This window comes from Ctenopharyngodon idella, chromosome 22 (assembly GCF_019924925.1).
Source record: "Ctenopharyngodon idella isolate HZGC_01 chromosome 22, HZGC01, whole genome shotgun sequence".
Taxonomy (NCBI): Eukaryota; Metazoa; Chordata; class Actinopteri; order Cypriniformes; family Xenocyprididae; genus Ctenopharyngodon; species Ctenopharyngodon idella.
Genome location: NC_067241.1, coordinates 25044679 through 25072164, shown reverse-complemented (window position 1 = coordinate 25072164; position 27486 = coordinate 25044679). Strand labels below are relative to the sequence as shown.

Here is a 27486-nt window from a genome sequence, read left to right as displayed (position 1 = left end):
AAGTGTGCATCCGTCCATATGTGAGCACTCGGTAGTACTCAGATGAGTGAAAGTGAAAAGTCTGCGTTTTATGTGTCCAATCCCAATCTACTTATATACTATGCCCTAAAATAAGTACTGTTTTTGTGAAGAAAAAGTACATACTTTTGAGTGTGTAGCAGAAGAGTAGGCAAGCTTTGGTCGCTCTGTTGCTGTAAGTGTCCTGTCAATATTTAAACTGCCCTGTCAATCATCTTGTCACAGTTAAAATCCTCCACATTCAATTTCATTTAATTTCCTACCGTATCAGAGAGAAATGTAGTACAGCATACTGCTAGTCTGCCAGTCGTGGGTCTTTCATGTGGAGAACTCTCCTCATGTCCTTGAATAATGATGCATTTAAAAGTTAATGACCAAAGGTATCTATACAATAGTTCACAATGTTGTTGCAGATGTATGTGGATAACATTGAATCTTTTCAACAGGTTAAATACTGATTGTTAATAATGAGTCAAACCCCTCTCTACTTAACCGTCATGTTGCACATCCACCATGTTTGTAGTTTTTTTTAACACTTTTTATTTGTTTTTGTAGTTCTAATTGAGTCCTCGTCCACAATGCCATGGGCTGTGGGCAATATTAGCTGTTAGAGTGTGCACGGATCTGCACTTTGGATTCTAACTGGAAAAAAGTAGTCTCATTCGAATGAGATTGTACAAATTTGACACCAATTTGCCGAATAAGTGCGAATTACAATGAGAGTGTTTTGGATTTGTTCATGCCATGTTGGGCATCAGATTTCACCTATAGATTTCTTTTGGTTCAGTCTTAGAAATTATAAATTTTTTTGTTGCTGTTTGGAGGTGATTATTGATTTTTACCATTTAAATGTATGAATATGGCATATGTAAAGTGTGTAGCAGTTCCTTACTGTCTGCTGTGTAGCTTCATAATGATACGTGTGTAAATGCAGCCACCCGTGAGCAAAACTCTGAGTCTCAGTTAATTCGATCAGCTTTTCAGATGTCGTAGGAAAATTAAGCAAGCGTGAAGAACTTAACTCTTTCAGACTCTCAGGTTTTAAAGACTCTCTCGCTTTCCCTCTATCTCCCTAATTCACTCTTTTTATGAAGCAGCAAGGTCAGTGAGAAGTTTAGACACTTGAATAAAAACACTGTGAGCTCTTATGTGGCTCATTGGATGCCCATCCACACAAAGTGCTTTAGTATTAGCATATACTGGCCCCTCAAGATTGAGATAGAAAGAGAACAAGAGAGATTCTCATGAGAAAAACCTTCAAACATGGCAGTGAGGATTTATATAAAAAATCATTATGAAATTCTATTCCGAAACTTTAATATATATATATATATATATATATATGCTTCTTTCTTCACATAAATATTACATTTGTGTTATTTTTAAATACTTTTACTGTTAATTTTGCACCATAATATGTCCTGATTCAAATTACAAACAATTAACATATACATAAAAAAACATAAAGAGTATATACATAAATAAATAATTTGTAAGATGATGCCATATTTTTTACTCATAATTTTTCATGTTTTTATCGCATAGCACCTAAAGGACAAGTAAAGTGCGTGATGAAATCAGTTTTTCATGAAAATGACTCGAAAGCATGTGGATGATAGAACAATGGATGAAACGGCTTTGTTGTTTAAAGTTTTAAGGGATAACCTGTGCTTTGTCTTTTATGTCTGTGTACCCCAGGCTTCAGTGCGACTGCCAGCACAACACTTGCGGCCCGTCATGTGATCGCTGTTGCCCCGGCTTCAACCAGTTTCCATGGAAACCAGCCACGACTTACAGTGCCAATGAATGTGAACGTGAGTTCTCCTCTCTCTGTGTCCAGCAAGGCAACAAAACAAAGATTTAGTACCTGTCGGCGCCTCCTTGACACATTGTTCACAAAACATGATTTCTTTTTCTGGGAGATTATTTCTTCTTTGCTTTCTTGATAGCGGAACAGCATTTCCTTTATTCTTCCCAACAGTGCTCTTCTTTATGTATAAATGGACATGACATCTAAAGTATGAGTGTGACTTTTCAGGAATGTCCAAAGCTTAATATCTTCACTCTGGGAATCTTGAATGATTTCTGTCTGGTTTTGTGATTGATTTCTCTTCCTACATGCTACATGCATTTTTAACATTTCAGCTTGTGTCATTCTAACAAACGTAAAAGACTATAGAGGCTTTTGCACCGGGTGGTTATAGGAACTTATTTATAGGAACTAGCCACCAGGGTGGTTCCCGGAAACTAAATGTTCCCCTTGAGCCATTGTCCTGGTTGCGTTCGCACCGCCAGTAGGAACTCTGAAATGACATGTTGTTGTGACTTTTATTTTGACAACGCTGAGAACGCCAGAGCCTGAGCACACAGCGATTCCATTCTCCGTCTTCATTAGTTTACAATCTGTTTAACAGCCTGTCTAATACGTTATTAGATAGAACTGTTATACAAATAAAGTAAACAGTATATGAAAAAGTATTAGCTTTTGCCATGTGGTTGATGCCCAATGTTGCTAGCTGAGCAGAAATACATAATCATGTTTCGCTTGGTCCGCTCAAAGTCATGTTGGATTTTCTCCTTAGTGTAATGGTTAAAAGGTACATCTATCACTGTTTTCCATGTTCATGGAGTAAATATATAGGCTATGATCTGTGTGTGTACACAGCTTTTTTAAAAATGGTGAGCACTGGTGTTTCGAGTGTGTTCGGCCAATTAACATACACGTATGTGACTGGTAGTTCCTATTGTGCTGGGTTAGACCCTACTCTGAAGTAGGAGCTAATTTAGTTCCCCCAAATGGCGTTCCTAGAGCTAAAATCGTTCCCAGTTCCTGCGGTCTGAACACGCCAAGAAGAGGGTACTTTCACCAATAGTTCTAGGAACTATAAAAAAGGTTCCTCCGGTGCGAAAGCCCCTTATGTGACCATCAGCGTGACCATATTCCACAATTTTGTGGTGTTATATATTTTTCCTGAAGTCCTAGTAAACTGTATTTAACTATAGGCAAATGGATGAAGAAAAGCCTTTTGCAAAAGGACAGATTAAAACAATTTAAAATTGGCTTTCAAAAATGATTATTTTTTTGCTTTATTTTCCTACATTTTAAACATTAATTAAATATGTCTGTATTTAAAAAATACAGACATAATTAAAAAATATATTCATTTATTAGTTTACTGTTATTTAACTACGTTTTAAGACACAATTTAGTGTTAATTTGTCTATTTTTAAAAAGTGATTTCTTATACATTTTTGTATGAATTATTTGATAATTTACGCCATTTTTAAGTGGCACTCCTAGACCTCCAAGTAAAAATGGCTACCTGATACCTCTATAAATGTGAATACATATTAGCCTATCAGTTTTGTTGTGAGAGGATTTTTAAAGGTTCGCTTTAGGATCAGCGTAGTCTCTGCTTTAGTAAGACATCAGAGACAGTGTGAATAAGAGCGGCTGGCAGTCTATGTGAACAGCTCCAGCCTGCTGTGAGCTCATACACACGCTAATCCAGTCTGGCTTCTCTCACACACTGTAAAAATAGTCCCACGATGCTTTTAAGAGGATCTCAGTCTCACTCTTTGGGTGGCTATCTGTGTATTGTGCCGTTTCCGCTGAGTATGTTGTTGGATATCCGCCGTTTCTCACCTAATCTAATCTCTGAATTCCCCAATAACCGCCCCTTTGTGTGGAGAGAGACCTCGGTGAGGTTTATAGCACATCTGTGAGCAGAGCTGGCTTGAGTTAAGCCAGAGAGACGGTCCCATCTGACAGAACTGTTTCATCTCCTGCCGGGTCACCCTGTCCTCACCCTGCCGTCAATGGACTGGACCCTTAACAAAACACAGCCATTCCACACCGCATGTCCTGTCAAAGACTCCACTGTGCGACAGGAAAAACACACATTCAGTAGTTTTGAAAGCTTTTTAATGTCTGTTGGTGCATATTTTAAATAGTGAATTTGTCCTGACAATGTTAGATTTTGCTAATCACTGCTGTTTTAATTTTCATTTATGAAAATTAGTGATGCAATTCTTAGCCGCAGCCACAAATTCTGAACTCACTGGGCTGAAAGTATAAACTGAAATACTCATTTTAAATTAGCCTTAAAATGTGATCACAGTTACCACTGTTCTGTGAATTTTCACGGGCAAAATCCAGTCATTTTAATAGGAATCCATGTGATCGTTTGTTTAAGAAAAATATCCATATTTAACAAGTAAAATAACTAGCTTCCGCCAGACCGCCTTCCATATTCAACTTAAGAAGAAAGTGTAAAACTCTCAAGGTGCAAAACGCTTACGCTACGTCCTACGCCTTCTGTATTCAACTTACGAAGAAAGTGTAACGCGTCTCGCAGTTCAAACTGCTTTCGGTACGTCCTACGCCTTCCTTATTGAACTTACAAAGAAAGTATAACGCCTCTCGCAGTTCAAACTGCTTATGCTACGTCCTACGCCTTCCGTATTCAACTTACAAAGAAAGTGTAACGCCTCTTGCAGTTCAAACTGCTTACGCTACGTCCTACGCCTTCTGTTTTCAACTTACTAAGAAAGTGTAATGCCTCTCGCAGTTCAAAACGCTTACGCTACGTCCTACGCCTTCAGTTTTCAACTTAATAAGAAAGTGTAATGCCTCTTGCAGTTCAAACTGCTTACGCTACGTCCTACGCCTTCCGTTTTCAACTTACTAAGAAAGTGTAACGCCTCTTGCAGTTCAAACTGCTTACGCTATGTCCTACGCCTTCTGTTTTCAACTTACTAAGAAAGTGTAATGCCTCTCGCAGTTCAAAACGCTTACGCTACGTCCTACGCCTTCCGTTTTCAACTTACTAAGAAAGTGTAATGCCTCTTGCAGTTCAAACTGCTTACGCTACGTCCTACGCCTTCCGTTTTCAACTTACTAAGAAAGTGTAATGACTCTCACAGTTCAAAACGCTTACGCTACGTCCTACGCCTTCCGTATTCAACTTAAGAAGAAAGTGTAACGCCTCTCGCAGTTCAGAATGCTTTCGCTACGTCCTACGCCATCCTTATTGAACTTATAAAGAAAGTGTAACGCCTCTCGCAGTTCAAACTGCTTACGCTACGTCCTACGCCTTCCGTATTCAACTTACGAAGAAAGTGTCTGGGTTTCTCTGCGAGAGTTTGTCATGTGCTACATCTATTTAATCTAATACCAAGTTACCAGTTTTTGTAAGGGTACACGCAATTATTGAATGTTATTTTGTCAGTGTTTTAACTTGTATTTCCAGCTACAATCTGAAGATTCCCTGATAGTTTTCTCTCGTTTTCTCCTTGCTGATGGCTGTTTCTTTTCTTTTGTCTTTCTTCTTCCCTTCTCTGCTGTCATTCATCTTTGGACGGTTCAGGTGGAAACTGATGTGTGTGTCTGAGTATTTTATTCATGTCCTGCCCTGTTTGTATCTGTCCTGCTTGTATAGTGTTCTCTCTGCACTGGCAGATGAGTTATTAACCTCAGTGTGTTTCATCTTCAGGCTGATTATATGGTGATGTAACTGTGTTGTGTGTGTGTTTTCAGCATGTAACTGCCACAGACACTCATCAGAGTGCTACTATGATCCAGAGATCGACCAGCGGAGAGCCAGTCTCAACATGCAGGGAGAATACAGGGGCGGTGGAGTGTGTATCGAATGCCAGGTGGGCTCAGGTTTTCAAACACACAATTATAAATCAAGCGTAGTACAGCGGCATTGGCTGTGGCTCAAAACCTACCTAGACATTTATGGTGCTTATGGGCAACGTAGGTGCATACAGCATTTTTGGGCATCAAATACAAGCTTACTAGGTTTGAAAACACAGCTTTTGATGTTTTTGCAAGTACATCCTATGATTTTTATTCTCTCACAGCATCACACCACAGGCATCAACTGTGAGCGCTGCATTTCTGGCTACTATAGATCACCTGACCATCCTCTGGAGTCCACATCTGCCTGTTCAAGTGAGTCTCCAGTAATACACTGGAGTGTTATTATTTATATAATATTTATTAATATCTTTTCTTATAATATCTTATAATGAACTTTTATTTTTATATTTTCAGTTTTCATTTGAAGTGATTTTGTCTAATATATACAGTGGGTACGGAAAGTATTCAGACCCCCTTAAATTTTTCACTCTTTGTTATATTGCAGCCATTTGCTAAAATCATTTAAGTTCATTTTTTTCCTCATTAATGTACACACAGCACCCCATATTGACAGAAAAACACAGAATTGTTGACATTTTTGCAGATTTATTAAAAAAGAAAAACTGAAATATCACATGGTCCTAAGTATTCAGACCCTTTGCTCAGTATTTAGTAGAAGCACCCTTTTGATCTAATACAGCCATGAGTCTTTTTGGGAAAGATGCAACAAGTTTTTCACACGTGGATTTGGGGATCCTCTGCCATTCCTCCTTGCAGATCCTCTCCAGTTCTGTCAGGTTGGATGGTAAACGTTGGTGGACAGCCATTTTTAGGTCTCTCCAGAGATGCTCAATTGGGTTTAAGTCAGGGCTCTGGCTGGGCCATTCAAGAACAGTCACGGAGTTGTTGTGAAGCCACTCCTTCGTTATTTTAGCTGTGTGCTTAGGGTCATTGTCTTGTTGGAAGGTAAACCTTCGGCCCAGTCTGAGGTCCTGAGCACTCTGGAGAAGGTTTTCGTCCAGGATATCCCTGTACTTGGCCGCATTCATCTTTCCCTCGATTGCAACCAGTCGTCCTGTCCCTGCAGCTGAAAAAAACCCCACAGCATGATGCTGCCACCACCATGCTTCACTGTTGGGACTGTATTGGACAGGTGATGAGCAGTGCCTGGTTTTCTCCACACATACCGCTTAGAATTAAGGCCAAAAAGTTCTATCTTGGTCTCATCAGACCAGAGAATCTTATTTCTCACCATCTTGGAGTCCTCCATGCGGGCTTTCATGTGTCTTGCACTGAGGATAGGCTTCCGTCGGGCCACTCTGCCATAAAGCCCCGACTGGTGGAGGGCTGCAGTGATGGTTGACTTTCTACAACTTTCTCCCATCTCCCGACTAGATCTCTGGAGCTCAGCCACAGTGATCTTTGGGTTCTTCTTTACCTCTCTCACCAAGGCTCTTCTCCCCCGATAGCTCAGTTTGGCCGGACGGCCAGCTCTAGGAAGGGTTCTGGTCATCCCAAACGTCTTCCATTTAAGGATTATGGAGGCCACTGTGCTCTTAGGAACCTTAAGTGCAGCAGAAATTTTTTTGTAACCTTGGCCAGATCTGTGCCTTGCCACAATTCTGTCTCTGAGCTCTTCAGGCAGTTCCTTTGACCTCATGATTCTCATTTGCTCTGACATGCACTGTGAGCTGTAAGGTCTTATATAGACAGGTGTGTGGCTTTCCTAATCAAGTCCAATCAGTATAATCAAACACAGCTGGACTCAAATGAAGGTGTAGAACCATCTCAAGGATGATCAGAAGAAATGGACAGCACCTGAGTTAAATATATGAGTGCCACAGCAAAGGGTCTGAATACTTTGGACCATGTGATATTTCAGTTTTTCTTTTTTAATAAATCTGCAAAAATGTCAACAATTCTGTGTTTTTCTGTCAATATGGGGTGCTGTGTGTACATTAATGAGGAAAAAAAATGAACTTAAATGATTTTAGCAAATGGCTGCAATATAACAAAGAGTGAAAAATTTAAGGGGGTCTGAATACTTTCCGTACCCACTGTATATTTAGTTTCAGCTTTATTTCAATTAATAAATTATTTTAATAGTTTTAGTTTAAATAGCGATAACAATACTGGTCATACATGCATTTAAATGAAAATAAAACTGTAGATATAGTTAAAGTGCCCCTATTATGCCTTTTTTAAGGTTCCTAGTATTGTTTTGGGAGTCTACTTCAACAGGTTTATATGCATGCAAGGTCAAAAAACACTTTAGTTTTCTCATAATATACATTTAATTTCACCTCAGTTCTGTAAACGATTCATTAGAAGCAGTAAGATGGCTCAATCCTTTGTGATTGGTCTACTGCACACACCGTGTGCCCATTGCCATTCTGAATGACAGCTATCATTTCGCAAGACCTTTACAATGTGTGGACAGAAAAGATAGCATCGATTTTACTGTATTAATTCAAGCCTGAGTCCGATGATGAAACGTCTGAAGTAGTCGATTAACTAGAAACCACTCACGACTGGAGTAGGACGTTTCTCTATGGTAAGTGTCACCTTAGTTATTTATAAGACATAATTGCAGCGTCACTGTTATACTTTATGAAGGTGCACCTGTGGGAACTGTATCAGAATGCCAAGGGAAGCTGAAAACCTCTAACATAAGATAAACATTTAGGCCAGATGTGTACAGACTTTTTCGTCATAACTATTAACAAAGAAAAATGGCTATAACATTGTTTGACAGTACAATGGGTGTTTACTGTTAACAGAGAGAATACTTCATCTAGTTAGTGCAGACTAGCATCTTAACATCCTATTACAATACAGATAGAGCTCCACTCTACTGTAATAATAAAAACACAGAGGAAAAACAGTTTTTTACAGTTATGAAATGTGAATAGCTGATAATGTATTAGACTTTGTAAACTAAAGTCGTGCTCCATCCTTGATCATTATTCCAAGTAATAAGACAGACAAGCTGCATTAATCGACACATTTTTAGACAATATTGGACCCACATCTGAATAGCAGAACTACAGAAATGTGACTTAGCTGGTTAGCAGGAGACAGACGAGGGTGTACGGTACACAACATAACATACAAAACTATGAATTCTGAGCGATCGCTAGAAAATATAAACATCAATTATTAATCATACTTACAGGTTGAGATTCAGAGGAGCAAGCTGGTCCAAATAAACTGGGCATTGATTCACATTTTAAGACCAAGCGTTTTGTGAATCCTGCATTAAACTCTCCGAGGTTTGAGAAGCAGTCGTCAGTAAAATGACGGGAACACAACAAAAGATTGTACTGCTGTGGTATTGCTGAAAAAAATTAATTTTCCCTGGCGACTGCATGCGCAATAAGTGGACAGGCAATATGCTAATGTTTCATTGTGACGTGACAACGAAACAGCTTAGGATTCGTTTTACAAACGACTCGTTTAATTGATTCAGAGTCGACTCTTACTTTTGAGAGACAATAACTTTATATACGCTCAGATTTAAAACTTTGCAGGATGTTTTCATTCACTTAGAGCTATGTTACACACTACATGAAAGGTAATTTTCAAAAATCCATAATATGGGCACTTTATAGTGTGTTTCTTTTGCTTGTTTTCTCTGATTCTCTCATGTGTTTTTCAGAGTGTCAGTGTGAGTCTGATTTCACTGACGGCACATGTGAGGACCTGACCGGACGCTGCTACTGTAAACCCAACTACACCGGCGAGAACTGTGACGCATGTGCAGAGGGATACGAACGCTTTCCTGACTGCTACCGTAAGTCTGTGTGTGTGTGTGTCTTTAAAGCTTTCATGAAGGTTTTAGGAATTATTAGGGGCCAAGCACCGAAGGTGCCTAGGCACCTATTGTATCCATTGGCGTTCTTCTTCTTCTTCTTCACTTCTTCGCCCATAGAACCATTTGCGGGAAAGTTATGAATTTTGGCACACAGATAGAGGCCAGTCTGAACTGTCACCATAGCAAATTTGGAGTCTCTAACTCAATCCCTTTAGCCCCACCAACTGTCCGAACTTGCACTTATATTTATATTAATAACTTTTGAACCGTAATGGCTAGAAACAAAATTCCTTTCCTCTGATTCCTTGGCTCAAGGCGATTCGATTCTTGTTTGCTTCTCCCTTAATTGCTGCTTGCAGCTATATTTTTTTTTAGCTAAATTTATCCAGTGCAGATCATCTCTAAACAATTATTAAACAAACATATGTAGAGAAATTTACATATCTATATGTAGAGAAATCCTTCTTGTTTGTTATAAAATTTGTTTCCTTGTGTTTATTTTTGTCAGAGGTTTACATCAGTGGAGAGGCCAAACCTGCAGGAGAAATCATCAGTAAGACACTGATTTGATTCAGTTCGACTCATTTTGATTCAAATTTGATTTGATTAAATTCTTATTCACTGATTTCTCACCCATTTTATTACATTCTTGTGTTTGCAGACTGTGAGTGCAATGCTGCAGGCACAGAAGGGAACTCCTGTAGGCCGGACCCTCGCACCAATACATGTGTGTGTAAACCTGAATTTACTGGAGAGCACTGCGACACCTGTGCTCATGGACACTTCGGCCTCAACTGCCAACGTAAGGACACACACACTCTGACCCTTTAATATGTTAATGCCGCTGATGTGTGGTGACATCACATGATTATAAATATTTTAAAATAAATAAACAAATTAAATAAGCAGGTGCATGTGAGGTATAGTTTTAAACATAATAGACAGCTGAACAGATCAGTAGTTCAAATATTTAATATATTTAAATATATGAATCTAACATTTTCATAACATTTTGAACTATATCTGAATGTACATTAAAATTATTAAATTAAATGCTATTTATGAGTTTTATAATTGTCACTGAGTTAATCACAGTGATATTTTAATGTAAGTATATAACTTCTATGTATGTGTGTGCATGTCCATTGTTAAGTCCCAGATCAAATCAGCTGTCCCGTTCTGTCCATTTTTGTGTTTTCTCTGTAAGCTGCAGCAGCAGGTGACATCTGAGCAAACACATGCAGATTGTCGCATCAGTGTTGTCTGTCTGCTGAACTGCTGTTGATCTTGTGCATAGTTGGAGTGTTTGCGAGCACAGTATACCACCCAAAGACAAAAGCAATGCAAACATGCACATATTCTCACTCTCTTCCCCCCAGGCTGTCAGTGTTCAGGCCAGGGTTGCCTGGATGGGTCCTGTGACGCAGTAACGGGCCAGTGTACTTGTCGGAGCGGGTTTCAGGGGTATTCATGCGAGCAGTGTGCACCCGGCTACTTCAACTACCCATTATGCCAATGTGAGTGCTTGCCAACTCTAATCTCACTGAGCTCCAAAATCCCCTATGAGTGCTGCCAAACCATGAACTTCACAATACAGCCACAAATAAACTGTTTCCTGTGCATTCTTTTCCTGCTTAGAAGTCTAAGATCAATGTAAAATTTTACCCTATTTACGTACTTAACACACATTCTTGGTCTTACTGTGCATGATTCATCAGTGCACATTTTAAAATGTGAACTAACTTTCTCCACCTTTCCTTTTGGCTTTTGGCTGAAATAACATTCCAATAGCAATGGGAATTTTCACTGTATCACTCTGCTTGTCTAAATTTGCACATTCACAGACTGTTAGCTTGTTACTCTGTGTATTAGTGGTGGAGATTTTTCAGTGATTCTTTCTGCAGTTTAAATCATTAAGTCTTTTGAATCTTTCACTTAGCCAATTAATTCGAAACACTGATTCATTCTGAAACAAAACAAGTGACTGAGTTTATGAGTGAGTCATTTGGATCATTCTTTCAACCAAGTAGATTTGTTCAAAAACATTGGCCATGTACACACTGTAAGTTTCAGGAGTGACAACCGCATTTAAATGCGGGAGTGAATCCCCTAAATTATCATTACATGTGTGTACGGAACACGACTCACTCTCGAAAATGCGATGATTGACAGCTTGGAAATCATAGTGACGTTCTGGCGTCTCTCGTGTTTGGTATCCATTATTGTGACCAAAGTAATACTACAGTGATAAAAAACTCGTTATTTTCAGCAGTTTAACTAAACACACTAACACAGTCGACGGAGGTGTCGTGTGTTGTTTATGCTTGTACAGCCTGTTTCACACAGAGCGCGCTCTTTCTGTGTTGCCATGATCACTCATTATAAGCGTTTTCGGGCTTGTTGTTTAAGCTTGTCTCATAAAGCTAACGGGTTTATGGAGTTATTAAAGGGTGCAGAGATGAATCGTGACATTTTGGTGTTATTTTCAGCATAAAGCATTTGGATTTATTTCGGTTTATTATGTGCTTACTCTTGTTCGCTGATTTTTCTAGCAAGATCTGGCAACTCGAATGAGTTAGGGCTTGTGCTTTCCCTGTGATTCACAGCATACAGAAGAGAAACACATCTCCGATGAACGTTAAACGTCATTAACAACTAGTTGTTCAGTTCGGTTCCGTACACACTGCGTGAAATTTCTGTAAATGCGGTTGTCACTACCTGTATTTTTCGGCAGTTAATTCGGTTGTAGAATGCGGTTGTCACTCCCGTATTTTACTGAACTATGTGTGTACAGAACGCGATTAAGCACTAAAAGGTGAACTGACAACCGAATTTAGCTGCAGTGTGTACGTGGCCATTGATTCATTCAAGAACGAAACAAGTGACTGTTTTTATGTGTCACTTTACTAGAGTTTTTCAAAAACACAGAATCATTCAGCAACAAAACAAGTGACTTCCCAAATGACGCACTATACTCATTTGTACACTACACTGCATTTATACACTATTTAAAGGGTTAGTTCACCCAAAAATTTAAATTCTGTCATCATTTACTCGCCCTCATGTCGTTCCACACCTGTAAGACCTTCGCTCATCTTCAGAACACAAATTGAGATATTTTTGATGAAATCCGAGAGTTTTATGACTCCTCCATAGACAGCAATTTAACCAGCGAGTCGGCGTTCTGACATAGAACCTGGAAGTGCTGAATGTAAACAGCGTAGGAGACTGACACAGAAGAGAAGATATTGTTGAATAAAGTTGCTATTTTTGTTTTGTTTTTGCACACAAAAAGTATTCTCGTTGATTCATTACATTAAGGTAGAACCTGTGCAGTCACATCAACTTTTTCAACAATGTCTTTAGTATCTTTCTGGACCTTGAAAGTGGTGGTTAAATTGCTGTCTATTGAGGAGACGTATACCTCTTGAATTTCATCAAAAATATCTTAATTTGTGTTACGAAGATGAACGAAGCTCTTAATTGTTTGAAACGACATGAGGGTGAGTAATTAATGACAGAAATTTCATTTTTTGGTGAACTAACCCTTTAAGCGCTATGTACTCAACCATGCAGTGTATGAACTTTATAAGGTTATTTTGTCATTCAACATTGAAGTCTAATAACCTCTTCTTGAAGTGTCCAACATTACACACTTTGTTTTTTTTTTTTGTTTTTTTTTCGGTTAATTAAGTGCATCATCCAGGTATTTAAAGTGCACTTTTTCTTTTTAGAATTTATAGTCAACACACTACTCACACTATTTATACTACAAAATGGCATCGAATAGTGTGTAAGTACACAAAGTGGGACGCATCTACTGTATTTATAAGTCACTGAATCTTTTACTCAACTAATTTGTTCAAAGACACTGATTCATTCAGGAATAAAAGAAGAATCTGTTTTTATAAGCGAGTCACTTGAATCATTCTCTCGACCAAATAGGTTTGTTCTAAGACATTAATTCATTCAGGAACAAAACAAGTGGCTATCTTGATAAGTGAGTCATTGAATCATTCACTCAACCAGGGGTGCGTTTCCAGTACAACGACTTAACTTGCTGCTTCACTACCATAGTGCAATGCATCGTTGACAAATCAACTAGCTAGTCGCGGCTGTTTCCCAAAACCTTATTGTCACAAACCGTCCACCTGCGTGACATCATTCACCAACATTGGTGAATGATGTCATGCAGGTGGTGAGTAATAACTTCTTTAAATTGATCCGTTTTGAGATCGAATTAATGCTAGATTTTTGTTATAAATTACAGAGATGGCATCTGAGGACTAATTCTCATTTTTCTCAGTTATTTTGCTTTATTTACAGATTCAATCATAGACTTGTTCTTACGTACCAGAGCACATACGCACATGCGCGCTCTTCAAAAACGGTGCTTAAAATCTCTTGACAAACTAAAATATGTACATGACATTTGTATATATTCAAAATAAAAGATATGCATTGTACTTAATGTCAGCTTGCTTATTTTGCTCAAGAAAACGATTTATAAAGTCCACGTCATAAAAACAAGAAACTCTCGAGAGCTGTCGTTCCAACCACACAAGTTTGCGATGCAGTTTGGGAATGTTTGTTTGAACTATGGTTCCGGGAAACACCAAATCATTGAACTATGTTAGTTTGGGAAATGCACCCCAGATCGTTTTCTTCAAAAACATTGATTCACTTAGGTACGAGATTAGTGATTGTCTTTATGAGTCATTGAATCTTTTACTCAACTGATTTGTTCAGAAACACTGAATCATTCAGGCAAAATTGTGTCTACAATGTAAGTTAATCAGTCTTGACTATTAACTCAGTAGTAACTCCACTGTTGACTGCAAACTCACACTCAGTTCTTGCTCCATTCTTGTATGGAATACCCACTTATGAACCAGTCAATTCAATTTAAGTCACTTCCTACATTTGATCTCATTGAACATACTTTTTCACTAATAAATGTCACATTACAGAAGAAAAATGGATTGCGAATGCATTTCATGTTGACTTCAAAATATTCAAGTCTTAATTTAATTTAATTTCTCTCTATCTCTGTCTGTAGATTGTGGTTGCAGTGTTGTGGGCTCTTTGCCTGAGATGTGTGACACGGTCGGTCAGTGTTTGTGCAGGCCAGAGTTCACTGGTCCTCGCTGTGAGCAGTGTCGTTCAGGGTTCCACTCATATCCAAACTGCCAGGGTGAGACACACACAGTAAATATACATCAAGAATGGCTCGGTCTGATTTACGCAGATCTACTGTCTGTATTATCTCAATTGTAACTTTTTTTTTTTTAATCCTTTTTCCCAGTGTGCACTTGTGACCCTCACACATCTTTGGACTCCAGCTGTAGTGTGTCGGGTCAGTGTAACTGCAGACCCAACTACAGTGGTCCCAAATGTAACCAGTGTGCCCCCGGATACTACTCTTATCCCAGCTGCACACGTAAGTCACATGACTCTTATCACAGTGGAAACATTACCAAGGAAAGGATTGTCTGCTGTAACAGGTGATTATCTCTGTTTCAGCATGTCATTGTTCAGTGGAGGGCTCTCGCTTCAGTTCCTGTGATCCAGTGTCTGGTCAGTGTGTGTGTCTGCCAAACATTGAGGGTCAAAGGTGTGATAGCTGCAGTCCTGGGTCATATGGCTTCCCCCTCTGCCAAGGTGATCTTGCATAGACGTTTGCTCAAACAAAATCCTGTTTATTAAATTCATTTACAATAGTTCTGATGGTGTTCTTTGTCTTTTTATGCTCTAGTCGGGACGTGTAACCCAGCAGGCTCTGTTCATAATGATATCCTGCCCACTGTGGTGAGCTTTATTGATCTTTTTCTATATTAAGTATAGCTACATTCAGAATGGAGTACTAGGATACTGCATATATGTATACTGCATGATATTTTATATATTAAGTATATGTAATAAAATAGTATGTGAAGTATGCAGCAACATTTCAGTAGTAGTATGGCACATTGGTCCTGACTCTCAATGCTTGTTTTTTATACCTCAGGGATCCTGCCAGTGTCTGCCGAATGTAGAAGGGGTGGCGTGTGATCGCTGTAAGCCTCTCTACTGGAATCTTTCTCCTGATGTAGACTATGGATGCTCAAGTAAGAGAAAAGTTTGGACACACAGCACAGAATGCTATTTTAAGTGATTGGGGCTACATGTAAACAAACAACTGCCATTTTGTTAGCTTTGCTGACCAGTCAGACTCTGTTAACAGTGTATTTTCTGAATCTGTAGCTTGTTAGTAAACTGTATATATAATAATATGGATTATATATTTCTGCTAATGTATATTCTGATTGATTTTGCAGCCTGTGACTGTAATACAACAGGAACGATGAGTGAAGTTGCAGAGTGCACTCAGGTATGGAAATATTTCCAGTAATAGCTCCATCTTACAAATGCAATTCCAAGAGCAAAGTTAACAAACACCTATCTGTGTGTGAATCAGAGCACCGGCCAGTGTTACTGTAAACCCAATGTGTGCAGTGGCACATGCAGCGTGTGCAAGCATGGATACTTCAACCTTCAGAATAACAACTACTTTGGGTGCCAAGGTACAAACTCAATTCCAAGCAGACATAACCAATACTTCAATGAAGAGATGAGTTAAACTCTCGTCATTGTGTGCATGTAGGCTGCCAGTGTGACATTGGAGGCTCCATTGGGCAGGCATGTGATGAGAGACAGGGGCGGTGTCGATGCAGACCCAATGTGGAGGGACCCAAATGCAACCAGTAAGTGATGAGGAAAAGCACACACAGATGTAGCAGTGTGCACTAATCACTTTTATGTGTGGGCGGCTGTCATCACTCTGATGTGCTTGTTTAGACCGCGGCCGGATCATTACTTTCCAGACCTGCACCATATGAAGTTTGAGGTGGAGGACGGAACCACAGTGGATGGACGTCCGGTGAGGTTTGGTTACACTCCTCTAGAGTTTGAGAGCTTCAGCTGGAGGGGGTACGCGCAGATGTCCCCCATACAGGTGAGACACACACACTTATGAGACTTAGTGTTTTGAAGCTTGAAATCATGTTTTTTTTTAATTATTATAAATGGTAAATAGTAATAATAATATAATCTATAACATAATATAATATAATATAATAACTGTTATTATTATTAATCTTTAATATTAATAGCATAAATAAAAAAATCTATAACAACATTACTGAATGGTAAATATTAATAACTAATTGCTGTAATATTAATAAAAGATATGCTATTGATAATACAAAATTACAATAGCATCAATAATAATAATATTACAATCTATTAGAGGTGTTACGGTACATGTATTCATCCCGAACTGTCACGGTTCAGTGCATACAGTCAGACGACGAATACAGTCAGTCACACTCCAATCCAGAAGGGGGCGCACAACAGGAAAAAGTGCAGAAGAACAAGAACAGACAATCTATGCAAAGAAATTTTACGTGTAATCTCTCAACCAATGTTTCAAACACGAAAAGACATCAGTAAAACAGCTTGAGAATAATACCTTAAGTAGCATTATATTTACCTCAGGCAAGTCATTGTCCACAGCATGTTGGACATGTTTTTTTATCCTTAAGAAAATGTTAATTATAATTGAATTTATTTAAAGAGAAAGACACAATTTGTTTAATAAAGCACTGTTTAATAAAAAAGAAGCAATTTTATGTTTAGTTTTCTCCCCCTGCTGTACCAAACACATACTGAACCATGACTTCAATACCGAGGTACGTACCAAACAGTCATGTTTGCGTACCGTTACACCCCTACAATCTATTATTATTACATATTGTGTATTATAGCGATTTGTGTAATTTTACTTTTTTGTAAAGCACTTAAAGTCGACATTAAATCAAAATTTACTCTATTTACTTTCTTAGTACATTTGTAAATGTCTTTGTAATCTAAATGTAATCATCAAAACTTTCCTCTTTTTGCTGATGACACCAAGCCCACTCATTTCAGTCCATTCCCTCCAATGTCATGAGACAACTTTTTAATTTGTACAATGGACAATTTTAATTTGTACAACATCAAATTCTAGTCTAGATTTTTTTTCTTGTTGACTAGGAAGTATGCCACGTTACAGAAGTAAATATGTTACGAATGCTTAGATACTGTGATAATATTAAATATAATGTGAATAAATATTACTTATTTTAAATTTAAAATTAATTTAAAGCTGCAGTCTGTAACTTTTTTTTGGTTAAAAATGATCCACTTAAAATAGCAAACCTGCACACTATCAGTACATGCTAGATATAGAATTTTATTATTATAAATAAAATTTAATATTAAATATAATGTGAATAAATATTACTTATTTTAAATTTAAAATTAATTTAAAGCTGCAGTCTGTAACTTTTTTTTGGTTAAAAATGATCCACTTAAAATAGCAAACCCGCACACTATCAGTACATGCTAGATATAGAATTTTATTATTCTAAATAAAATTTGTTGTTTATAATAAAAAAATTCTATATCTAGCATGTACTGATAGTGTGCGGGTTTGCTATTTTAAGTTTATATTCAACAGTTTTTTGTTTGATTTTTTTTTTCCTACGCACCTATCGTTTACTCAGGTGTGCTGAGTTCGTGTTGATTGGTTAAAAATGATCCAGAAACAATTTTCGAGCAAGTACATCGTTAGATTTAATCACCATTGGCAGCGCGATTGTAATGCTTTTTTTCTCAGTTGGTCAGAGCAAAAGTGGCAGACATGTTACTTACTTGTTAAGACATTTTCTGGTGAAAATTCTTATTTTGGTCATACTTCCAAGATGTAGAATCTGTGATTCCGAAGTACAGTATCCACACCGATGCGGTGACTGACAGCAAACATTAGATTCATCTGCGCTGAGGAGCCGTGCTGAGACACAACCCACGTAAAGATGATAATTCCACAAGTAACTGTAATTGCAGGTTTCAAACAGAGATGGCGACAAAGAGGCAAAACTTACGGACTGCAGCTTTAATAAAAAGTGTTATTATTATTTTGTAAAGATGAATGAGATGTTCAAGTTCATGCATGTTTGTAAATTTGTGTGACGTTTGTGCCCTGTGCAAAATGTGACTGTGATGTGTCATTGAAATGTGCTGTGACTTGGCTGAGGGCTTTAATCAAGGCTTTTGATTGGTGCTGCTTTGCATACATTGGCTGCTGTGTTGGGCTGTAGTGCTGGTTGGTGGTGGTTTAAAGGAACAGCTTTGCAATTGTCTCTCTGTTGTGGGCCGTTCTTTCTCGCTCTCCAGCCTCGGGTTCTGGTTGAGGTGGTGGTTGGCTCTCCAGACCTGTTTCACGTGGTCTTGCACTATGTGAACCGCGGGGGCATGGACGTGAGGGGGCGGGTCTCTGTGATCGAGGATGGCAGACACTTCCTCTGTGGGAATTGTAAGTCTTTGAGCACCCCTCTGTTTTAATTCTCTATCTTTCTAACTTCCTCACTTCTTTGCACTCTGAGCTGGTGACTTCCTGTCCTCCTTGATCCTCTCTTTACAAACCCTCCTTCTTCTCCCCATGTTCAAGACACACTCACAGCGCAACCTGCATCTTAGGCCTATCACATGATCACACACAGCTTGATCAGAAAGCCACAATTCAGGTCTTTAACACAGGCCTTATGTGCTGTACACCCTCCCCTCCTCTTTCCCTCTCTCTCCTCTTCTCCTGGTCTTCCTTGTCCTCTATCTCAGAATACGGTTAAAATGATGGTGCACGTGCGTGAAGCAGATGTGTATCTCACGCACTTCATCCTCAGATATGTAAACACGCAGTCGGCCGTGTCGAACGGTAAAATCACAGCCTTTCAGAACAGCAGAAGAGGTACGTCTGAGGGTTCAATGTGCCAGTCGTAGTTCTGAACTGTCATTGCTTTCTTTATGTTAATTGAGGTTTGAACCTTTGACTATATTATTATTATTATTATTATTATTAATAATTACTCTGCTTTATCTAAGTATTAAGGATCACCCAAAAATGATTCTGTAATCATTTACTCATGATGTTCAGAAAGAATCATGCAAAACTGCACAACTTTCTTCTATTGAACCCAAAAGGAGAGTTTTAACAGCATGTCCGAGCTGCTCTTTTCCATACAATGAAAACTCTAAATATGACAAAAAGGCATTGTAACATTACTATAATAATTGTCTATATGAAGCATCATGCCAGGTCATCAGTGATGTCAAATGCCATTGGTTCTTGCACATAAAAAAAATCTTATTGAAACAACCTTCTTTTTTGTCTATTAAGCTTATGCAGCTATCTTAACATTTTCAGAAGACTTGTAGAGCTAGAGGCATGTGGACTATTTTATTTTATTTTTGACAGGGACAATACTATATAACTAAGTGCTGTTCAGTTTTGAGCTCTGTCTCTCTATATGCTTCTAGTTAATAGCTAATTTGCTAATTTGCATGTGTCCCTGGTTAGGCTTTTACTGAGAACCTAAGAAATCTAACAACCAAAAAACAATCAATATAAATATTAAAATACACAAAATATTAAATACACACTCAGCAAATAACCAGTTGTATAAACCCTAAATAATCTATTAATGGTCACAAAATTGATTCTGTTTTATAGCTGTATTTAATTTTTAAGTTTAAAAAAAAAAAATGTTTACATTTTTTCTTAATTTTTTTTTAAAATTCTGTTTGTCTTTTATATTGGTATTGTATTGGTAAATTATTCCATAACTGTATTTCTTTAACTGAGAATGATGACTGCCCAAAACCTATATTACAGGTTATTGCGACAATGGCGTTTTGGGGGCCTGAAAATGCTAACTTTTAATAACGGGTTTCAAAGTGCACGTTTTTGAAAACGTGTAAACTACAGAAACGTGAATTTGTGAAAATGGCGACGTCTAGCACATGCGTATTACGTGTTCAGTCTATAGGCACGTAGTGTTTTTTTTTACAAAGTAACATTGCCAACTACTGGTCTGGCAGCAGTATTTAGCATTTTTTAGCATTTTTACAGATCTGTGTGAAAGGGGATCGTTTTGACAACGTTGTCGTCTGTACGTGAAAAACGCAAAGGAAAAACGTCTGTTTTTAGTGCGTAGTTGTTGTGTAAATGTACCCTTACACCATTTTTAATGTTTTAATTTTGATTTTTGGAGTTTATTAGTATTCATCTGTACCATTTTACTTTTATTGTATGGAAAAGAGCAGCTGGGACATTCTGCTAAACTTCTCCTTTTGTGTTTCACAGAAGAAAGAAAGTCTCCATGAGTAAATGATGACAGCTTTTCAATTTTAAATGAACTATTCTTTTAGTACAACAGTTAATATCTTGATATTAATAATTAATAAAAATATGTACACTACCAGTCAAAAGTTTGGAAACATTACTATTTTTAATGTCTCTTATGCTCATTAAGGCTGCATTTATTTCATAATAAATACAGAAAAAACAATAATATTGTGAAATATTATTACAATTTAAAATTATGGTTTTCTATTTTAATATACTTTAAAATATAATTTATTTCTGTGATGCAAAGCTGAATTGTCAGCATCATTACTCCAGTCTTAAGTGTCACATGATCCTTCAGAAATCATTGTAATATGCTGATTTATTATCAATGTTGGAAACAGTTGTGCTGCTTAATATTATTTTATAACCTGTGATACTTTTTCAGGATTCTTTGATGAATAAAAAGTTAAAAAATATCAGCATTTATTGAAAATAGAAATATTTTGTAACAATATACACTACTGTTCAAAAGTTTGGGGTCAGTAATTTTTTTTCTTTCTTTTTTTTTTGAAAGAAATTAATACTTTTATTCAGCACGGATGTGTTAAATTGATAAAAAAGAGATAGTAAAGATTTATATTGTTAGAAAAGATTTATATTTTGAATAAATGCTGTTCTTTTTAACCTTTTATTCATCAATGAATCCTGGAAAAAGTATCACAGGTTCCAAAAAAATATTGATCAACACAACTGTTTCCAACATTGATAATAACTGAGTATCAAATCATCATATTAGAATGATTTCTGAAGGATCATGTGACACTGAAGACTGGAGTAATGATGCTGAAAATTCAGCTTTGCATCACAGAAATAAATTATATTTTAAAGTATATTAAAATAGAAAAACATCATTTTAAATTGTAATAATATTTCACAATATTATTGTTTTTTCTGTATTTATTATGAAATAAATGCAGCCTTAATGAGCATAAGAGACTTCGTTCAAAAACATTAAAAATAGTAATGTTTCCAAACTTTTGACCGGTATTGTAACTTCGTAACAAAATTTAGAGACATGTCATGTTTTATTGATTCATCAAATGCTTCAACTGCATAAACCAGATCTCCATTCTTCTCTTTGCAGGCTCTGAGCAGTCTAAACAGATCGTCTTTGCACCCAGCTCAGAACCCACATTTGTGAACGTGCCTCAGAACAGTTTTGTGGAGCCATTTGTCTTGAACCCGGGAACCTGGACCGTGATTATTGAGGCAGAGGGCATTCTGCTGGTAGGACCCCCTCTTAAATATGCTCTCTACATTATTATGAACAAACTCTGTACACGCAGTCTCTTTCTTTCTTTAGGACTACCTGGTGCTTTTGCCCAGTGCCTATTATGAGGCTCCTATCCTGCAACTTCAAGTGACTGAACCCTGTTTATACAGCAACACACAGGCCGCAAGTCAGAAGTCAGTAGTACAGTGTACATATGTCATGTGTATACCTGTTAATGTGCAATGTGACTGGAGTAATTTGTCTTTTGTGTGTTCAGCTGTCTGCAGTACATGTATCTGTCTCTGGAGGAGTTCCCGACCATCTCCAGTAATGATGCCAGCTGCAGGTCTGATAATCACCTGCCCAGACCCTGCCAGACTGAAAAGATCACCCCTCGCCATCCCAGCATGGCCATCTGCAGCGGCAATGATGTAAGCACATAGGTTGAAACAAAAGCTATGTTTCCATCCAAAGTTGCGAATTTAACTTATGCGCAAAATTAGAATTCCATATAAAACATTTGCGAATAAAGCAACGTTTCCATCCAGTGAGTCTAAGAGAACAAAATTGTCACTTCCTGATAAACTGCCGCTAAATATCACTAAGAAAAATTGAATATAGGCTGCAAAAGCCACTTTATATAATAATTTTCATATAGCCTATAATAAATGACTTGCGCCTCAGAGCTCGCGGACAAAACACAAAACGTGGCCATGCTATCTTGGTTTTGGGAACGCTGTCATGTAAGACAGTTCTGGGAGGTAATTGAACCACTTTGATGACAGACTTTGCTCAGGCATTTCAGATGCTGTGCAACGAGATCTGTCCACTGGTTGGCCCAGTTGACTTGTTTGATGCGCATCAAGGAATTTATTCGGTAAATGTGTTTCTGTCATAGCTTATGCGCATGTTTTCTTATCAGATAAAAAATGTATCCGATTCAATTGATTGCATACGTTTTTATGCGCATTTTTAGAATTTTTGCGCATCTTGCCTTTTACATCCAGCATATTTTTATGTGATATCCCAAAATACGCATAAAAGTAGGTGGATGGAAACATAGCTAATGTTGTCAAATTTAGACAGTGTAAGTAAGTTCTCACCAACACTACCGTTCAAAACTTTGGACTTTTTTTACGTTAATACTTTTATTCAGCAATGATACATTAATTGATCAAAATTGAAAGTAGAGACATTTATAATGTTACAAACTATTTCAATTTCAAACAGCTGTTTTTAAAATTGATAATAATAAGAAATGTTTCTTAAAGGGTTAGTTCACCCAAAAATGAAAATTCTGTCATTTATTACTCGCCCTCATGTCATTCTACACCCGTAAGACCTTCATTCATCTTCGGAACACAAATTAAGATATTTTTGATGAAATCCAATGGTTCAGTGAGGTCTGCATTGACAGCAAGATAATGAACACTTTCAGTGCCCAGAAAGCTACTAAAGACATATTCATTTTTGGGTGAACTAACCCTTTAAGCATAAAGTCATCATATTAGAATGATTTCTGGAGGATCATGTGACACTGAAGACTGGAGTAATGATGCTGAAAAGACAGCTTTGACAACACAGGAATAAATTACATTTTCAAATATATTTAAATAGAAAACAGTTATTATAAATTGCAATAATATTTCACAATAAAACTGTGTTTACTGTATTTTTGATCAAATAAACGCAGCCTTGTGAGCAGAAGAGACTTCTGTCATAAACATAAAAATCATACCAAATCCAAACTGTTGAGCGTTAGTATATAAATAAATAAAATCATATTTGTGTGTTCAGATGAACGTTCAGCTGCGTGGTCGTGTTCCTGTCCCTGGAGAGTATGTGTTGGTGGTCGAGTACGCCAGTGAAGATCAAGCCCCTCAATCTCTCACTGTGTCTGTCAACTCACCGGGTGAACCCACTCACCAAGAGCAAATCACACTGCTCCACTGCAAATACAGGTCTGCCTTTTCTGTTCAGCCTGCTCTTTTGTGCTTCAGGTTTTCACACTCAACTTGAATGGGTCATATTCTGTAATTTTGTAGCATTTTAGGTTTTCACCCTGAGGTCCATTTCTAGTCAAGTTTTTTATTTTAAATCAAAACAGACATGTTTAGTTTACATTGAATTAAACATGCTGTTTTTGATATCATACCTTTAAGACTTCTATATGACCTCTTTTAGCCACTTTGCATATGTAATGAGTCATATTTATTGGTTTAATGTAACATCATTGCCTCAACAATTTTTAATGAGCTATTTTTACATATTCATCCAAAATAAAGGAGATGACATATCCCATTTAATTGTCTTTTTCTGGTATTTTATTCAACACTTGCTGATGGATTTCTGTGTATGTGTCTCTGTGTATGCGTGTGTAGTTTCCTGTGCCGTGCGGTGTCTATAGATGACATGAAGCGCGTGGCGGTCTTCAGTCTGTCCACAGAGGCTGATATCCAGCTTATTGCTGCCGACAGAAAAAGCAGTTTCTTCCTTGTGAGAGAGCTTTTCTGCTTGAATTCGCCATAAAAGCTATTTGTGTCCACTGTAATCATGCCATTTACAAGTGTCTGTTGGATTTCCCTTCCAGCACAAAGTGTTCCTCGTCCCTCGTGCTCAGTTCACCATGGAGTACCTCAAGCCCAGAGTTCACTGCATCAGCACACATGGTCTCTTCTCTCCAGACAGGTGACTAACACATACATCTTGTGAACCGTGAACAGCTTCAGTCCCAACATTTTTGATTGTTGTATCATGTGGCATTACACTCAAAAAAATTTCTTATTTTTTATTTTATCGTTAATTTTTTGGTGCACAACTTTTCTAACTCTTTCACTAAAACACTTGTTTTGTACATAAATTTATTTTGATTTTTATTTTATTTAGGTGTGCAACTCTCTACACTTACTTGTTTTTTTTTGTTGTTGTTTTTTTTTAAAACAAAAAAACACCATGAAAATCCAAAAAGTGCAAAATCTCAAGATTGACAGGTGCATGAAAAAACTGTTTTTGCCTATAGTGTCTCGCCTGAAGACACAACTGACTGCGTTTATGAGAATACGTATATATTTTGAGATAATTTTGTGTTTGTGTTCACGCACAAGGAGATGCGAAAGAGAACTCGATTCAGTGTTCGCACGCTGTCTGAAACCCAGATCCCTGTGTGCGGCTGTGAGCACAGATAACAGCGCACAAACACCGATTTGAGTTCTCTTTAGCGTCTCATTGTGCTCGAATGGTTTAAAATCACTTGAATGTTTAAACTGGCAAAACTTAGAAACATGTGCAAATGATAAGCTTTCACTCTATGATGGTTAAACTTTTAATTAATTAATCTGCAAATCACATGCGTGCTGAACCTTGGGGCCTGGTCTGAACGGATCACGGATCAACTACGATCCGTTACACCCCTAACTCAAACACTTGTTCAGTAGATTTGATTTGATTTTATTTTAAAACATTATTCTTTCACTGCCTTGCAAGCACTGACCTTTCAGTAAATGCTGCCAATTTTAGACATATGACATATACCAGTTTTATGACATATGAATATGCTGCATTACAGTTATAAGTACTAATACTCTTAAGATATTTACATGATTGTTGGGTATTTGTGACAATAGGGTTCCTCCTCCATAACGGTTCATGTTTTATATTCTCTGTTGTCCAGCGGCTCCTGCATCCCATCCCGTTTCCAGAATCCTCCTCAGTCTCTGGTCCTAAAAGAGGGTCAGGCTTCTTCTGCACCGGAGTCAATTCTGTCTTCAGCCCCTGATCCCTCCCTTTATGCAGACAGACCCGTGACCTCTAGGCCGCCAACTGCAGCTGATAACAGTGAACACGTGCTTCTGAACCCTAATCAGGTACATCAAGCCCATTACACTGATATTGCTGTCCAACATCTGCTACTGTTTATTGCTTTAAATGAACCTCTATTTATCCATCCTGTGCCTCCTGTCTTCTCTTTCTGATGCTTGAATGTTGATAAAAAGTCTTCTAATGGTCATTTGTCTGCATGATTTCCCAGAATGCTGTGGTGTATTCAACACGTGTACATGCACTGGGCCGTTATGTGTTCATCCTGCACTACCATCAGCCCCTGCATCCAACTTACAATGTCCAGGTCTACATCAACGGAGGACGCATATGGCAGGGTGAGCATTAAACAGATGCACACAGATTCACTATTGAGTTTGTTTAGCACTAAAAAATTATTTTTAGTTAATGGTCACTCTTTGTTTTCCAGGCCATGTCAATGCATCCTTTTGTCCCCATGGTTACGGTTGTCGTAGTGTTGTTATGTCAGAGAACCAGATTATCCTGGATGTGACGGACCATGAGGTCATCCTGACCCTGCGTGTTCCAGACAGGAAGACACTGTGGCTGGTGAGTGTCAGTATGACATTTTCTAAAAGGTCATTTGAATTCTGTGTTCAAGAATGACAATAATAATCAGACTTCTTTTTCTCTTGTGTTTGTGTATTAGGACTATGTGCTGGTGGTGCCAGAGAGCAGTTACAGCTCCAGCTTTTTGTCCGAGGAGCCTCTGGACAAATCCTATGACTTCATCAGCAACTGTGGACAAAACAGCTTTTATATCAAGTATGACCCTTCTAAATTTGGAAATGTGTAAGGATGCACCGATATAAAAGTTTCATGTTGTGGCCTAAAATAGGAAAAAATGAATGAATGAATGTCAAATTGTCACCTTAGAATTATAAGGTTCTATCTGACATTTTTGTCAAAATTGAGTTATTCACATATTCTTATTCTGTGACAACTTATTTACATTATGTGATTTTTTTTTTTAAAGACTTTTTTAGAAAACAAAAAGGTTCTATCTACAAAGGAGTTTGGAATGCAAGAACTTTGAAGCTCAATATCTCAAAACTGCTCAGAAGGCTGATAGAACCTTGTAATTCCAAGGTGGATATTAAAATTAGATGCTATTTTTATAAATGGATGAAAAATATAAACATGAAAAACAATTATGTTTCAGTGTTGCTGTTGTTAATTAAAACTGAAACTACTAAAAATTGGTTTTGGTGATTGAAATAAAGCTGAAATAGACTTAAAAAATGTAAATGAAAATTAAAATGTTTACTTGGCAACTAACTGAAATAAATATGTTTAAGTACTAAAATTACTAACACTGAAATAAAAATAAATTAAAGATAGAGAGCAATATTTAAAAAAAAAAAAGCAAAAAAAACCTGACAAAAGCACATAACAAAATGTCTAAAACTTAAAATAAAATTAAAGTAAAAACAAAAAATATGAATAAATGCTAAATAGTAATACTAAATACTAAAATAACAGATACAAGTGAATTTAGGCATCAAAACATATGCTAAAGATTATATTTAACAGTATTGTTTAAATATTAGTGTTTTTAGAATTTTTAAATTTAGATAAATAATTTAAATGGAAAAACAGAGAAAATGACACATTTAAATATGCAAAAATGGTCGACCAATAGCCTAGTGGGCGGCGCGTTGACGCATAGCATGGTTGCGCTTCGGGCAACC

The 27486-nt window shown here is 37.4% G+C and overlaps 1 protein-coding gene across 1 annotated transcript in view; it reads left to right on the top strand.

Annotated features, from left to right (window-relative positions):
- lama5 (laminin, alpha 5) overlaps positions 1-27486 on the top strand; it is a 107501-nt gene that overhangs the window by 46586 nt on the left and 33429 nt on the right. Inside the window, 27 exon segments of the mRNA XM_051880203.1 lie at positions 1717-1832; positions 5558-5676; positions 5887-5977; positions 9324-9458; positions 9988-10032; positions 10141-10281; positions 10859-10996; positions 14539-14673; positions 14785-14919; positions 15003-15140; positions 15235-15287; positions 15487-15586; positions 15797-15849; positions 15937-16042; positions 16123-16222; positions 16317-16473; positions 18735-18873; positions 21830-21972; positions 22049-22152; positions 22236-22389; positions 23756-23919; positions 24340-24454; positions 24549-24646; positions 25629-25821; positions 25986-26112; positions 26205-26344; positions 26445-26560. Of these exon segments, the coding sequence (XP_051736163.1) occupies positions 1717-1832; positions 5558-5676; positions 5887-5977; positions 9324-9458; positions 9988-10032; positions 10141-10281; positions 10859-10996; positions 14539-14673; positions 14785-14919; positions 15003-15140; positions 15235-15287; positions 15487-15586; positions 15797-15849; positions 15937-16042; positions 16123-16222; positions 16317-16473; positions 18735-18873; positions 21830-21972; positions 22049-22152; positions 22236-22389; positions 23756-23919; positions 24340-24454; positions 24549-24646; positions 25629-25821; positions 25986-26112; positions 26205-26344; positions 26445-26560 (3255 nt within the window).